This window comes from Phacochoerus africanus, chromosome 5 (genome assembly GCF_016906955.1).
Source record: "Phacochoerus africanus isolate WHEZ1 chromosome 5, ROS_Pafr_v1, whole genome shotgun sequence".
Lineage (NCBI taxonomy): Eukaryota > Metazoa > Chordata > Mammalia > Artiodactyla > Suidae > Phacochoerus > Phacochoerus africanus.
Genome location: NC_062548.1, coordinates 111,703,623 through 111,720,584, shown reverse-complemented (window position 1 = coordinate 111,720,584; position 16,962 = coordinate 111,703,623). Strand labels below are relative to the sequence as shown.

Here is a 16,962-nt window from a genome sequence, read left to right as displayed (position 1 = left end):
CAAGCCCCAACATGATGGGAAAGAGAGAGAAAAGGTAGGTTTGGGAGTAGGTTTAGACCTGAGAGACAATAGTTTAATAACTGGCGTCCACTCCTTTGGCTATTCTGCTTTTCCATATATACCATCTATATGTGTTTGAACTTTCATAAACAAATATTATGCTTTTGCTTAATAAGAGGAACTGTCCTTTTTACAAATGAAGATTCTCTCCCCATCCCCGGTTCAGACACAAAATCCCAACAGAATTTAGGATGGATTAACTACTGCTAAAATTTACAGTTTCAGGCATTTAGGTAATAAAGCTGTGCTACCTAAAGACTAAATTAACTATAACCAAAATTATTATTATTATTATTTTGTCTTTTTGCTTTTCTAGGGCCGGTCCTGCGGCATATGGAGGTTCCCAGGCTAGGGGTCTAATCGGAGCTGTAGCTGCCAGCCTGCACCAGAGCCACAGCAACGCGGGATCCGAGCTGTGTCTGCAACCCACACCACAGCTCAGGGCAACGCCGGATCCTTAACCCACTGAGCAAGGCTAGGGATCAAACCTGCAACCTCATGGTGCCTAGTCAGGTTCGTTAACCACTGTGCCAAGACGGGAACTCCCTAACCAAAACTCTTAATTAAAATAATAAGTCTAAATTTCTATGTCTGTATCTATCAAAATCTGTATCCATCCTTCATTTATCTAATAAGAAGGGGAGAAAGTATATATTGTTGCTGTGTTCCCTTAGTTCTATAAAGCCTGAACCTTTATAGAAACTTTACAACCTCCTGCTTCTCCTATCTGTTCCACATTCCTTTTGTTCTTAGCCAGCACTTTACCTGGTCAGTGTCTTTACATGGTGGCTTGACTCAGGTCTTCACTTTTTGCAGGATCCAGTTCCTCTGTGGTGCTGTGTTAAGTTGTTATGACTATCCTTTCACTGTCATTATTGGTTGTGAAAGAGTGTACAGACATCCTAGAGAAATCTCCTGGATTGTGATTAAGTTCTCCTTGCTTCTGTTATTAGCATCAACTCAATTTCCCATGTTTGTCAGCTTTAATCATTCTAGCCAGTAGAATAACCACCTTCTTGGCCTGATAATTCAGTAGCAAGAGGAACCCAAAATTGCTGGGCAGCAGTATCGGCATCTAATTCAGTGGAACATTTTGTTGTATTCTTTGTGAAACATCTTTGACATAAGACCTCTAGAGCCTAAAGCTTAAAAAAAAAAATGTAAATGGATTATTAAGTGTAGTAGTGACCCTGTTAGGAGAAACTGTGTCATGTATTTTTTTGTTGTTGTTAATTCAAAGCATATGCATAAACCTCTAAGGTAGAACTCCAACCTTTAAGGCATCTCTCCCAATTAGTACTGAAAATGAGTTTTTTTGTTACATCAGCTCCTTCTATGTGATAACGCTGTAAGACCAGTCGGCTTGGGACTTCCCATTGTGGCTCAGCAGTTTAAGAACCTGACAGTCTCTGTGAGGATGCAGGTTCCATCGCTGGTCTTGCTCAATGGGCTAAGCATCCAGTATTGCTGCAAGTTATATTTTAAGTTGACGATGTGGCTTGGATTTGGTGTCACTGTGGCTGTGACGCAGGCCTGTAGCTGCAGCTCCGATTTGATCCCTAGGCTGGGAACTTGCATATGTGGCCGTAAAGAGAAAAAGAAAAAGACCAGTCAATTTGATGGACAGGAGCCTATTGCTTCCCCCCGTCTCCCCATGAAGTGCTTTTTTGGTCAGAAGTAAAAAGCAAGGTTGTATGGAATACTTTGTTGGTATATAAGCCATTCTGTTAGTCCGTAGGTCGTTGTTTAATATTATGGCAGAAGCATTGTGGGCAGAACAGATAAATGGGTATCCAGAATGTATATCTATTACAGTGAAGACCAATTGCTACCCAGTCCACGACTGTAGGAATCCAGTATAATCAGCCTGCAATCAGATATTTGGCTGTTCTTTTGGGAAAATGGGTGACTCAGTTTTGGTATCTGTCACTGGCAGATTAACCTGCTGTTAGCGTGCTGAGTGTTGATGAGAGGAAGTTCATATTGGACCTTTACCCTCTGTTTTTGCATACAGGTCCATTGATGAAGCACTGGAGTGGCTGTGGAGAGAGGGCGAATGATATTCATATAGTGTGTATAATCTGTTATTTCCTCTAGAATGGATACCTTTTGATGAGCATTCCCATATTTCACAAATAATTTCACACTATATTTGTTTCGAGAGGTCTGTCCATAGAACTTTACCCTTGACTTCCTTGTTAACAGTCTGCTAAATCCTGATCTTTCCAAATGCCTGACCATCTAGCCAAAAGATAAGCTACTGTTCATTAATCACTGAGAACCTTTACTTCTGGCCAACTGTCACTCCAAAGAGAACAGCTAGATGTACTGGTTGAAGTTTTGCCCACTGGGAAGATTAACCTTTACCACTGTCCTGATTGGGACTGTGATGCTGCAGCCATCCACTTTGGATAACACCAACATAATGTGCAGAACTATCTGTATGTCCGAGCGAAAGATTTTCTTCCTCAATTATCTCATCACATGGAGTTTTCTATGAAGCCATCAATGTAGAATGAGAAAGGAATAGGTATTGTAGAAATTGTAGAAAGCTACTTGCTTGTTGTACTGGTGAAAATTGAATTACCTTTTGGACTCCCTCCCTCCCTTCCTTCCTTCCTTGCCTCACCTGCGGCATGTGGAAATTCCCCGGCTAGGGATTGAATTGAAGCTGCAGCTGCCAGCCTACACTACAGCCACAGTAATGCCAGATCCAAGCCTTGTCGTGACCTGCGCTGCACCTTGTGGCAACTCCGGATCCTTAACCCACTGAACATGGTCAGGGATTGAACCTATGTCCTCATGGATTATAGTCAGGTTTGTTACTGCTGAGCCACAGTGGGAACTCTGCTACTATTTTGTAATGTTTGAAAGATCACAATATTTTCTATTCCCTAATGCACAGTGACTGCAGTGAATGTTAGCAAGTGCCTTTGAGCAGGCTTGGAGTATGATTTACAGTGTATATAGTTGGGGTATTGTTGTAGGATACTTTCTCAAGGGAATTCGGCTTTCCTGTCAACTAAGAAGCTCTGGATCTATGAACAGGTTGAATAGAGAAACAACTTAAGAGGCTCGCCCCCCAATTCACATCATGTTTCTGGCCACAAGTTTTTCCAGTGATATAAAGTAGTGATTTCGTAGGCTGCCTGTGTGTATTAGGCAGAATATAAACTGTTCATAAGTAAGCAGGGACAGGATATAAAGATGAAATTATTTTATATACTTATTTCTCTTGGTGAATAATACTTAGTGTTTTTTGCAGTTTAACTTCTTAAGTAATTATTTTAATATTAAGTAATTGTGGTTAATATTCATTGAATGCTTACTTTATTAGACACTGTACCAGTTGTCACTTGATTTCTCATAAGAACATTATGTGAATAGATACTTGTTTTTTTCCCATTTCACGGCAGGTTACCGAAGTTAATTTGACCAAGTTCACATGGTTAGTGGTAAAGCTGGACTTGGAATCCAAGTCTGTGGGACTACAAGATCTCTGCTTTTAGATACTTTTGCTGGATTATGGTGACAACAAAAGATACATAAGACACTGCTCCTCCAAAGCCGATCCTTATATGACCCCGTAGTGATAAACTGTACAACTGTATTTTATGAATGGAGGTATTTGAGTGCCTAGTTCTGCTTACCATTGTGTATATGCTAGAGGAATATGAAGAATTTTACAAATGATTTTAGTTATCTTAAATTGTGGACAAGATACATAAGAAGATTTGCACTCATCTGGTTCTAAACTTTCTTTTTCAGGATGATTAGTTGAAGTTTCATTTTTTTTTTATGTAATTGCAGGTTCCTGCTTTAAATGATAAATTAATGGAGTAAACTGACTTGATACTATAAATAGTTCTTTATCTTATAACGTATAAGTTAAGTTTTGGTGAAATTTGTTTAGTTTTTCTTTGCTTACTCCCATTCTCTTTCAGTGGGCCACGGTTACATTTCATCTTCCTCATCATGTGTTGAAGTCCATTGCCAGTGCCATTGTGAATGAACTTAAGAAAATAAATCAAAATGTTGCTGCCTTACCTGTGGCATCCTCAGTGATGGACAGATTGTCTTACCTCTTACCTAGTGCGCGTCCAGAACTTGGGGTGGGGCCAGGCCGTTCTGTGGACAGGTATGATTTTGCTTATAAAGAGATACGACTGAAATTGAGTTGATTAATTTTTTTGATTAACAAAGAATAAATATAAACTTTGATTTTGATTTTTAAAAATTTCCAAATATCTTTGGAAACCACTCAGATATTTATTTCTCTTAAAATACTGAAGTAAATTACTCCTTGAATTACTATGTGTTAACCACTTTCTTTTGGTGCCTGGAAAGTATTTAAAGAGATTATGAAACTATGTTTCTTAAATTCTAGGTTTGTACTTGCTTAGTAAGTGAGTCAACTTAAAAATATTGTAGTTATTCAGTGTATAAGAATTAGCTTGCCTTAATGAAATTTTGTGACTGTTGGCATAAATTCTGGTAAAATTAAAAATTACCAAAATCTGAATATAAGAGCCTTATAGTTTCCTATTTTAAAAAGTGAAGAATTAAAAAAGCAATTAGGATGATTTTCCTTTTTTTTTTCTTTTTTGGCCATCCTGCAGCATATGGAGATCCCTGGGCGGGGATCAGGACCCTGAACCACAGTTGCAACTTATGCTGGATCCTTAACCCCCTGTGCCAGGCCAGGAATCGAGCTTGGGTCCCAGTCTGCAGAGATGGCGTCAGTCCCGTGCCACAGTGGGAACTCCAAGGACTTTTTTTTTGGTCTTTTGTCTTTTCATGGCTGCACCTGCGGCTCATGGAGGTTCTCTAATTGGAGCTGTTGCCGCAGGCATACACCCAGAGCCACAGCAATGCCAGATCCGAGCCGCGTCTGCGACCTACACCACAACTCATGGCAATGCCAGATCCTTAACCCACTGAGTGAGGCCAGGGATTGAATCTGCAACCTCATGGTTCCTAGTCAGGTTCATTTCCACTGTGCCACGACGGGAACTCCTTTCAAGGACAATTTTGAATTGAAATTTTTATGCTACCTGCCCTGAATTTAAACATAGTATCAAAAAAATTATACCTCAGTCATATTTTCTTTGATAGAGATTTATTGAGGTTCTGCTTTGTATAAAACTGAAAAGTCAGTAATGTAAAGTAAAATTAAATATGTAAATGATTTGTTATTTGAAATGTTTATCGAATTAAAAAAAAAAACCACCTATATTTATTTATTTATTTTTTTAAGGGCCACACCTGCGGCATACGGAAGTTCCTGGGTTAGGGTTTGAATCAAAAGTGCAGCTGCCGGCCTACGCCACAGCCACAGCAACGCTGGATCCTTAACCCACTGAGTGAGGCCAGGGATCGAACCTGCAACCTCATGGTTCCTAGGCGGATTCGTTTCTGCTGCACCACGATGGGGACTCCTATGCTATTTTCTGATGTACATTTGTAAAGGGTACATGCTGATGTAGCAGAAACATTACCGCATTTGTTAACTTTTAACTTCTGTTATCTTTGATGTGGGTTTTTTATGAGTTTTCAGTATTTACTAGTTCATCCCTTGGTAAACTGAAACTGCTTAATCAGTTGCCCTTTTTTTTATTAAGTAATTTTATTTTTTGTAACTAACTTATGTTGGTGCTTAACATTTGGGAGGTATTTTATATTCTAAAGTAATATTGCTGTCCCTGTCTCTGGGCAGAATGTAGAGACAATCTTTTTTTGGCCATGTCCATGGCATGTGGAAGTTCCTGGGTCAGGGATCAAATCTGAGCCCAATGCCACAGCTCCGGCAGTGTGAGATCCTTAACCCACTCTGCCAGGGAGGGTGGGGCCGGGTGGGGTGGTGGGGTTGTCAAGATAGCAAACCTGCTCTGCTGCAGAGGCAATGCCGGATCCTCAACCTGCTGCATGCACTACAGCAGAACTTCTTATTTTAATTTAATTAATTAATTTATTTATTTATTTATTTATTCTTGCTTTTTAAGGCCACACCTGCTGCATATGGAGGTTCCCAGGCTAGGGGTCCAATTGGAGCTACATCTGCTGGCCTCTACCACAGCCGTAGCAAGGCCAGATATGAGCTCATGTCTGTGACCTACACCACAGCTCACAGCAACGCTGGATCCTTAACCCACTGAGCAAGGGCAGGGATCAAATCCTCAATATCATGGTTTCTAGTAGGATTCTTTTCTGCTGTCCCATGACGGGAACTCTAGAACTCATTTTAAGTTTTAATAACTATTAAGTGATAAGTACTGTTGACTGTCATTAAAATATTCTTTGGAATATGTCTGGAGAGGGGAAAAAGTTAAATATGAGAATTAATGTTTCTTGTCTGATAGCCGTGCCTAGCTTGAGGTTACAATTTCAGAGCTACTTTCTTTGCAGTCATTTGAGTTTCTGAAAAAAATTAGTACAAGCTGTGGTGATGGTTTATTTTAGGAAGTGCATTCATTAGATTGGATTTTCATTGTTTCTGGAGGTGTTAAAATGTCTCAAAATATTACTTTCGATGTAGCCTGTGGTGTTTTTATTTCACTAAATTTCATTTTATTAAAAATGGATCTAAGAACTTATGGGGATCTTGATGAACTCAGGTCTCTTGGCCGTTTGAGTTAGGTTCTATAGGGTGCTGTTGCCTTTTTGTTTGGTAATGTAACTAAGTGGATAGGTTTTCTGTTCTGAGACTGACATAGATCCTGTAGCCTGAAGATGACAAGGTTTTTCTAGTCCAATAATTTTATTCTTTTTGAAATAGAGTATGACCGTGAGGTAAACCTAAGCTTACTACCAATACTATAGGAAATCATGTACTAACTTAAGGGAAGACTTTAAATAAGTGTATTTTTCTAGTCTCTTTGTCATGACCTTTACCATTTCTCTCTCTCTTTTGAAATCATTTGTGCTTTGGTGTTAGGAAGAGGAAGCTTTGCTAATCATTCCTTTCCTACTTGAAGCTGTTTGGACTTTTACATTTTGGTAGGCTTCTTTAAAAAATACCCTGGTATTGGAGTTCCCTGGTGGTTCAGCAGGTTAAGGATATCGGGTTGTCACTGCTGTGGTGTAGGTTCAGTCCCTGGCCCTGGAACTTCCACATATTGTAGTGTGCACAAACCCCAACCGCAGTTACTCTAGTATTGTTATTATGGGTTCACCCTCAGGGAGTTAATGTATTTTAATGAAATACATTACTTTCTTCCTTCCTTTCTCTCTCTCTTCCTTTCTTTTTTTGTCTTTTTAGGGAGATACCTGCAGCATATGGAGGTTCCCAGGCTCGGGGTTGAATAGGAGCTATAGCCATCGGCCTACACCACAGCCACAGCCACAGCCACAGCCACAGCCACAGCAGATCCAAGCTGTATCTGTGACCTATACCACAGCTCACGGCAACGCTGCATCTTTAACCCACTGAGTGAGGCCAGGGATGGAACCTTCATCCTCATGGATATCAGTCAGAACCATGACGGGAAATCCGCCCCCCCCCTTTTTTTGGATAATTGCCTGGAGACTACAAGTTTCCTAGAAAAGGACTTCTCTGGGAAAAGAACAGAAAATTGTTTCCTACTTAAAAATTAAACTGGAATATATTTTCTCAATATGGTTGAGATAAAACTACTGTTCCTTTGGTTATAGTTTTATCTATTTATTCAAAACTTGTCATATGATGAAAGCACAGTATTCTCTGCCTCTTCATTTCCAGATTTTGTTCTCTTTGATAGCTAATTATGCAACATTGGTGAATTTAATGTACCAGAATTGTCATTTGTAGCTATCTTATGTTTCTTTTTCCCTCCTCCATTCAAGGAAATTCCTAAAACTGATCATTTTTAGTTTAAAATACAGCTATGAACTTGGTTAGTAGACATTCCCAGTTTTTGTTGGTAATCCAGTAAATTTTTTCCACCCATGGTAGATAGGAGTGTCACTATAATTTGCTGTCTGACTTTGGTTACATAGGTTACATGTTTACTTTTAGATCATTGATGTATAGTGAAGCTAACAGACGGGAGACCTTTACCTCATGGCCTCACGTAGGCTATAGATGGGCACAACCAGATCCCATGGCTCAAGCTGGATTTTATCATCAGGTAAAAAAGACTAGCAAAAATTTTTTTTCAGTATGACTTAATAGCCTTTAGTAAAATTGTCAACATTTTAATACTTTTTCAGAAATGTGTATTATTTTATGCTGATTGGTTCTGTGCTTGTGTGTATCCATGTAATGTGAGTTTTGTTTTGTTCTTTTATATATATATATATTTTTTTTAAATTTATTTTGCCTTTTAGGGCCACACCCATGGCATATGGGAGTTCCCAGGCTAGGGGTCCAATTGGAGCTACACCTGCTGGCCTACGCCACAACCACAGCAACGCAGGATCTGAGCTGTGTCTGCGACTTACAGCACAGCTCACCACAATGCCAGATCCTTAACCCACTGATTGAGGCCAGAGGTCGAACCCACAACCACATGGTTCCTAGTCGGATTCATTTCTGCTGCGCCATTACCGGAAATCCTATTTTTGATCATAATGGTGACTGGCTATTTCCTATGTCACATACGGTATACAGAAAGGGGAAAAAAAAATTTAAGGAAAGTAACCAGTAACTAAGTTAATATTTTATAACTGTGTTCTTTCAGACTGTATATATGATACATGTTTATATACATATATAATATGTATATATTTAATCACCAAATAGGCAGTAGTCTCCAGATTTTCTTCTTGAGAAATGTTCTCTCTGAATGTGTGTTTATTTTTAATTTTGACTTATGCATTCATAATATAGTAGTAAATATTATGGTAATGCAATGAAAGCAGTAAACTGCAGTTACTCTTGAAATTTTAATTTCATTGGGATGCAAATTACTCATATACTAGATAAGTGTGGAAGAAGCATTGCAGATAGTACAGTGTAACCTGAATACACAGGTATTGAAGAATTAAGCAATAATGTATACAAAAAAATTACGTGGAAAGAAAAATATTAGGGAAAGTGGTCATAAAACATGTAGGAAAAGAAGAATGTAATGATGAGTATGACGAAAAGACATGAGAATGGCATATTGTAGAAAGCTTCACTGAGCTAAAGTAGAGGGAAGTTAAGAAAAATGATTTCAGATAAGGCATAATAAATTAAAGGAAACTTAAAATGAGTAGTGTAGAATGACTCACCACTGTTTTGTCATTGCTAAAGAAGGTAAGAAATATAACACTTTAATATCACTTTATATAAAGCATGCTTATTTAATTTTAAAATTCAATTAAACTTTGAATACATTGAAATTACTGTCCTAAAGGGTCTTAAGAGTGATTATTCCTTTCTTATCTTGAAGTGTTCTTGAAGTATCTTTTTAAATTTATTTACGTATTTTTTTTCCTCTTTGCGCTGCCCCATGGCATATGGTGTTTAGGCACCAGGGATCAGATTGAGCCGCAGGTGCAACCTTTGTCACAGTTGTGGCAACACTGGATCTTTTAACCCCCCTGTGCCAGGCTAGGGATTGAACCTGCATCCCAGCACTCCATAGATGCTGCCAGTCCCACTCGTTACAGTGGGAACTCTTTGAAGTATCTTTATGAAGATTAAATAAGAAAACCTTATATATATTTGAAGATTTTATTCAACGTTTGTCCTATTGCCAGCATTGCTGTGGCTACGGTATAGGCTGGCAGCTACAGCTCCAGTTTGACCCTAGCCTGGGAATTTCCATATGCTGCAGGTCTAGCCCTAAAAGAAAAAAATATATATGTATATGGCATTTTGTCCCATGTGTCTTAAAGAATGTTACATGGGAGTTCACGTCGTGGCTCAGTTGTTAATGAACCCAGCTAGTATCCATGAGGACATGGGTTTGATCCCTGGCCTTGCTCAGTGGGTTAAGGATCTGGCATTGCCATGAGCTGTGGTGTAGATCGAAGATGCAGCTTGGATCTCGTGTTGCTGTGGCTGTGGTGTAGGCCAGCAGCTGCAGCTCCAATTGAACCCCTAGCCTGGGAACCTCCATATGCCTGGGATGGCCCTTAAAAAAAAAAAATAAGTTACATGAATTACATTCACTAGTTTGCTTTTCCTTTTTACTTGCCCTTTCTTCTGTAGTAGTGTGAAAGTCAGTTTTTAATAATAAACCTGTTAGACTGTTTCCTTTCATATACCTAATTACATTTAAAATACTTTAATAATACAATGAAAACATGTTAGATCAGAGATTGTTTGTGTGTCTCCATGTTTGATTTAGTGGCCATTGGCTGATGAAACACAATTTTTCATATAAAGCAGCAAATTTATAAACATTTGAGCATTAAGTTTATTGTTGGAGCCTAATAGTATAGGCTAATTTTCTTTTCCTCAGTATGGAATTTTACCTAAAATTATGAACTTATTTAGAAGAGTTTTTATTTAAGAAACTATTTTAATACTGGTGAACCTTTTCTGTCTTTATAAATTTGCAGCCTGCCTCATCTGGAGATGATAGAGCCATGTGTTTTACTTGTAGTGTATGTCTCGTTTGTTGGGAACCTACTGATGAACCTTGGTGAGTCTTAATTTTTCTGGACCTAATAGCCTAAGTTCTGTAAGTGTGGTTCTCAATTGTTTTTCTTGATGTCTATGTTAATATTCTTGCCTTTTACTGTTTATATTTTTGCCTTTGTCCTAAGAGAATGAGATAGTGTTGTCTGTGCTCTGCCCCGTCACTTGGCTTCCCAAGATCTGTACGTGAGAGAAGTGCTGAAGAATGGAACTAGACTCTGACTAGAAGTCTAGATAGGATAATTTAAAATAGCATGATTAACTTCAGCAGTTGAGCCTTGTTCTTTTGAGGGCAGGGCATCAATAGGGAATCCATGGAGGGGAGCCTATTACTTATTTTTTAATTCTGTAGTCATTTTACAGAGTCTGGCAATCTTGAATAAAAGTGCATGAAAGTTTAAAACATAAACTTTGGAGCTCACGTATGGGAACCTTATTTTTGCAAATAACTACTCTGAGGCCCTATTAATAGAAATGATAATAATAGCAAATATTTGTTCAATACTGTTTACCGGGTACCATGCTATGCACTTTATATATTTTTAACTCTTTTAATTCTCATATTAGTTCTCTGAGGTAGGTATTATTTTCATCTCCATTTTTTAGGAGGGAACTGAGAACATTTTCCAGTTTAATCCTTACGGTCACTCTCTAGGATAGGAATTGTTATTTCATATAAAAATAAATGAAATAGGAGTTCCTGTCGTGGCTCAGCGGAAATGAATCTGACTAGGAACCATGAGGTTGTGGGTTTGATCCCTGGCCTCACTCAGTGGGTTAAGGATCAGGCGTTGCCATGAACTGTGGCATAGGTCGTAGATGTAGCTGGAATCCTGCGTTGCTGTGGCTGTGGCTGTGGTGTAGGCTGGTGACTATAGCTCTGATTCGACTCCTAGCCTGGGAACTTCCATATGCTGCAGGCATGGCCCTAAAAAGCAAAAATAAAAATAAATAAATGAAAATAAAATAAATGGAATCGAGTTTGCTGAAGGGCATATCAGTAGTAAATGATGGAGTCAGGATTCAGTTTTAAGATATACCACTTACTTTGTACTGAAACTAGTTTGAGGTCTCTAAGTGTTACTTAGGCGATTTGAATGGTGTGAATTTGCTATTAATATTAAGCCTGTTGGAGTGTGCATGTAGATTTTGGGTTGCAGTGGGGAATATAGAAAATGTGATGGTTTGAAGTTGCATCGGCAGACTGAGAATTGAGTATGAGCAGTTTACAATTTAGGTTAAAGTTCTGTTTGGAACTTTGTCTTTTCCCCTAGAAACCATCTTTGATATATATGGCAACCATTTTATTTTATTTTATTTTTTTGTCTTTTTTCCATTTCTTGGGCTGCTGCTGCGGCACATGGAGCTTCCCAGGCTAGGGGTCAAATCGGAGCTGTGGCTACCGGCCTACGCCAGAGCTACAGCAACTCGGGATCCAAGCTGCATCTTCAGTCTACACCACAGCTCATGGCAACGCCGGATCCTTAACCCACTGAGCAAGGCCACGGATCGAACCTGCAACCTCATGCATGATTCCTAGTGGGATTTGTTAACCATTGAGCCACAATGGAAACTCCTAGCAACCATTTTAATATGTATTTTTTATTTTCTCAGGCTAATCCTTAAAAATTTATTTAACCCACACCTGAAAAATTATACCAAGATATTATAGGATGTAACTTTATTCATAAGTGTTTTTCTATGAGGAAGTTGATTCAGATTTCCAATGTGGGTTGTTCAGAATCTGTTTTTTCTTGATATGGTCAGGAAATCAAGGATTCTACCTTTTTTTTTTTTTTGCCCTAGGGTTCAGGATTGCTCAAGTTCTTAAGCAGTTGGTAGTCTCTGGGGGCCTAGGATTAATGCTCCAACTGGATAGAGGAAATGAGATTGATGGAGGCTGGGGAGCTGAGACTGGGTACCTCTGAATCTGTAAGGAAGAAAAAAATGAAGATTTGAAGGGGAAGTTGAGACTAATTTTTTTTTTGTCTTTTTGCCTTTTCTAGGGCCACTCCCACAGCATATGGAGGTTCCCAGGCTAGGGGTCTAATTGGAGCTGTAGCCTCCAGCCTACGCCAAAGCCACAGCAATGCCGGATCCGAGCCGCATCTGTGACCTACACCACAGCTCATGGCAACGCTGGATTCTTAACCCACTAAGCGAGGCCGGGGATCGAACCCACAACCTCATGGTTCCTAGTCAGATTTGTTAACCACTGTGCCATGACGGGAACTCTGAGACTCATATTTTGATGGTGGGAGTTGATAGAGCTACTTTGGAGGGAGATTAAAATTTCAAAAAAAAAAAAAAAAGGGCCCTTTATTATCTAGCAGTTCCACTTTGACTAATTTATACTACAGAATTAATTGTTTTTGTATACAAGGAGGCACAAAATGGATGATAACTGTGGGGAAAAACTGGAAAATCTTAAATGCCTGTTAGAGAGGACTAGCCAAATGTAATATGTTCATGTAATTGACTATGATCCAACAATTAAAAGGAATGAACAGTTCGCTCTCTATTAATCACCATCAGTAACTTTTAGATATATCATTATGTCCAGAGAGTGGTTGTTGAATGATTAAGACAGTAATACTATTTATTTAAAATGAAACGAACCTGGATTTTCTGAATGTGTGTGTATAAGTTTATAAAAATATTTTAGAAATGTATCACTTAAATTCATAACAGTGGTTACTTGGAGCTGGGATAAGAGATTGCTGGAGTTGTGTATTATAACTGAAGCAGGTCTTTTGCTGTATTTTAGATAGTCATGTATCATTTGTGTAGATAAAATTTCAATTAAAAAGTTAAAACTCAGGTAAGAGGGAAAGAGGGAAAGGAAAAAAAATAACCTGAAGTTTAACCATGGGGGAATCCAGTCCAAATGTTTTTGGAGATGCTTAGGATTCATATATAGGTAAGTAGTAGATGCCGTGTAAAAAGAAATGTACGCCCTATGGAATACTTTATAAGAATGTTTTCCCTTGTTTGCTGTGGAAATGTAAAATGGCTTTTTAAAAAAGCTTTTTTTTGTTGTTGTTGGTGACAACATTTTGACATTTCAAATAATCCTTTGTAATTATAGCTAGTGAAAGTAAAAGAAAAAGAAGAAAAAAAGAATAACCAAAAAGAAATAAGGTAGTCACAAAGTTGGGCAGAAAATTTTTAAGTGTTAAGTTGATCCTGCTGTAAATATTTGAGAAAAAAATTTTTTTTGTCTTTTTGCCTTTTCTTGGGCCGCTCCCTCGGCATATGGAGGTTCCCAGGCCAGGGGTCGAATCGGAGCTGTAGCCACTGACCTACGCCAGAGCCACAGCAACGCGGGATCCGAGCCACGTCTGCAACCTACACCACAGCTTACGGCAACGCCGGATCTCTAACCCGCTGAGCAAGGGCAGGGACCGAACCCGCAACCTCATGGTTCCTAGTCGGATTCGTTAACCACTGCGCCACGACAGGAACTCCCCATATACCATTCTTGATCTGAGGTCCTAATGTTTTTATTGAGCATGATTATATATTCTAGTAAACTAATCTAACATTTCCTTTTGCTTAGTAAACATTTGTTTGAAAGTAATAATGTACAATTTTTAGATATTATCTAGCTTTCTTTGAAAAGACTTTTTATTTGTAAGTTATTTGTCTGATTGGGTCCTGTAGTGAATGTGAAAGTTATATTTCAATGTTTTATTTATTTAAAATTAAAAAAAAAATTTTTTTTGGCAGCTCCTGTGGCACATGGAAGTTTCCAGACCAGAGATAAAACCTGTGCCACAGCAGCAACCCAAACCACAGCAGTGACAGCACCAGATCCTTAACCTACTGAGCCACCAGGGAACTCTGTATTTCAGTGTTTTTAAGTATGTCAATTTATCCAAAAAAAAAAAAAAATTTTTTTTTTTTTTTTTTTTTTACTGGAGAGTTTTTTCTTGCGGTGCGAATGGCATTTACTGAGTTTTATGTATACTATTTACAGTTTTGTCTTCTGTTACACAAATAGATATCTGCATTTAAATGTGGATTTATTTATTTTAAAAATTGCTTGAGATACTTATGGCATGTAAAAATTGTATACATTTAAGGTGTGCAGATTTGATGTTTTGATACATATACACATTGTGAAAAGATCACCATAAGAAAGGTAATTTACATAGCTATCATCTACTGTTACCATTTTGTGGGTTTGTGTGTGAAGAAGATTTAAGATACATCCTTTTCACAGATTTCAAATAACAATATGATTTTGTTGTCTATTGTCACCATGCTGTAGATACATGGAAATTTAAAACTGAAACAAAATAATTATTTTACTTTACTTTTTTTTGTAGGGCCACTCTCGTGGCATACAGAAGCTCCCAGGATAGGGGTCAAATCAGAGCTACAGCTGCCAGCCTATACTCCGGCCACTGCAATGTGGGATCCAGGCTGCATCTGGAACCTACACCACAGTTCATTGCAGTACTGGGTCTCTGACTCACTAAGCAAGGCTATGGATCAAACCACATCCTTGTGGATACTAGTCAGATTTGTTTCCACTGTGCCGCAATGGGAACTCCCAAATAGTTATTTTAAAAGCTGCGAGAAACCAGTATACGGAAACAGAAGGAGTTTAAACAATTTTATTAATATATTAATATAGTGTAAATACTATACTATAGCATTTGTTTCTTATTTTGATCTGAAGCTGGCTTTATTTGTAATCAGTTAAAGTGAACTTTAACTATAATCAGTTAAAGTTGCTCCTCAAGTGAGTAGTTACTGTGTTAGAGTGATCTTGGTAAGATGGAATGATTTGGTATTTGAATCTTTTTTTTATTAAAAAAATTGTTTTTTTTTTGTCTTTTTAGGGTCACAGTCGTGGCATATGGAAATTCCTAGGCTAGGGGTCAAATTGGAGCTTCATTTTTTGGCCTGAAGCTCCAATTTCTTTGGCTAGCATTTCTAAAGAAATGTTAGATCCCATTTGCATCTGCAACCTACATCATGCAGCTCATGGCAATACTGGATCCTTAACCCACTGAGCAAAGCTTGGGATCGAACCTGTGTCCTCATGGATACTAGTTGGGTTAATTACTGCTGAGCCACTATGGGAACTCTCTGGTATTTGAATCTTTGATTAAAGAATACTTTAAGTTCAATTTTTTTTTTTTTGGTTCTTTTTGCTATTTCTTTGGGCTGCTCCCGCGGCATATGGAGATTCCCAGGATAGGGGTCGAATTGGAGCTGTAGCCACTGGCCTACACCAGAGCCACAGCAACACGGGATCCGAGCCGTGTCTGCAACCTACACCATAGCTCACGGCAACGCCGGATCTCTAACCCACTGAGCAAGGGCAGGGACCGAACCCGCAACCTCTTGGTTCCTAGTCGGATTCGTTAACCACTGCGCCACGACGGGAACTCCCTCAAATTTTTTTTTTTTTTTAAAGAAAAAATATCATGGAGTCTTTATTAGTGTACAAACTTAACAGCTTTGTTGTTGAGTGAACTTTTCTCTCCTTTATATGTAAAGGTCTGAACATGAGAGACATTCCCCAAACTGCCCATTTGTGAAAGGTGAGCACACACAGAATGTGCCATTGTCAGTCACTCTTGCAACAAGTCCTGCACAGTTTCCTTGCACGGATGGAACTGATAGAATATCTTGCTTTGGGTCCGGGAGCTGCCCTCATTTTCTAGCTGCTGCAACAAAACGTGGAAAGATCTGTATATGGGATGTTTCCAAACTTATGAAGGTATGTTTTTTTTTTTGTTTGCTTTGTTTTGTCTTTTTGCCACTTCTTGGGCTGCTTCCGTGGCATATGGAGGTTCCCAGGCTAGGGGTCAAATCGAAGCTGTAGCCACCGGCCTACACCAGAGCCACAGCAATGCGGGACCCGAGCCGCATCTGCGACCTCCACCACAGCTCAGGGCAACGCTGGATCCTTAACCCACTGAGCAAGGCCAGGGATTGAACCCTCAACCTCATGGTTCCTAGTCGGATTCGTTAACCACTGAGCCACAACAGGAACTCCTATGTTTTTATTTTGAAGTAACTTATTAGTAATTGAGAAAAAAATGAGTTGTAAATTTAGGCTTTTCATTTATCTGTTTAGGTGCACTTAAAGTTTGAAATTAACGCATATGATCCAGTGATTGTACAACAGCTTATTCTATCAGGAGAACCAAGCTCAGCAGTTGAATCAAGGAGACCAACTTTGGCGTGGCTGGAAGACTCCTCTAGTTGTTCTGATATACCAAAATTGGAAGGAGATAGGTATGTAAATTTGTTTTTATAATATTTGTATTATAATATTTATAGAAGTTAAATTTTCTAAATTGTATATTAGTTTTAATTAAAGATGTAGAAAA

General features: G+C 38.7%; 1 protein-coding gene across 12 annotated transcripts in view; it reads left to right on the top strand.

Moving 5' to 3' along the window:
- The window catches only part of BIRC6 (baculoviral IAP repeat containing 6), a 250,519-nt gene that overhangs the window by 42,258 nt on the left and 191,299 nt on the right, over positions 1-16,962 (top strand). For all 12 annotated transcript variants that reach the window (XR_007135165.1, XM_047782321.1, XM_047782326.1 and 9 more), the window contains exons 4-8: positions 4,005-4,198; positions 8,054-8,165; positions 10,531-10,613; positions 16,124-16,346; positions 16,707-16,867. Coding sequence is in view for 11 of the 12 variants with exons in the window: in XM_047782321.1 (XP_047638277.1) it covers positions 4,005-4,198; positions 8,054-8,165; positions 10,531-10,613; positions 16,124-16,346; positions 16,707-16,867 (773 nt within the window). In the remaining variant the exon portion in view is untranslated. The remainder of the gene's footprint in view (positions 1-4,004; positions 4,199-8,053; positions 8,166-10,530; positions 10,614-16,123; positions 16,347-16,706; positions 16,868-16,962) is intronic.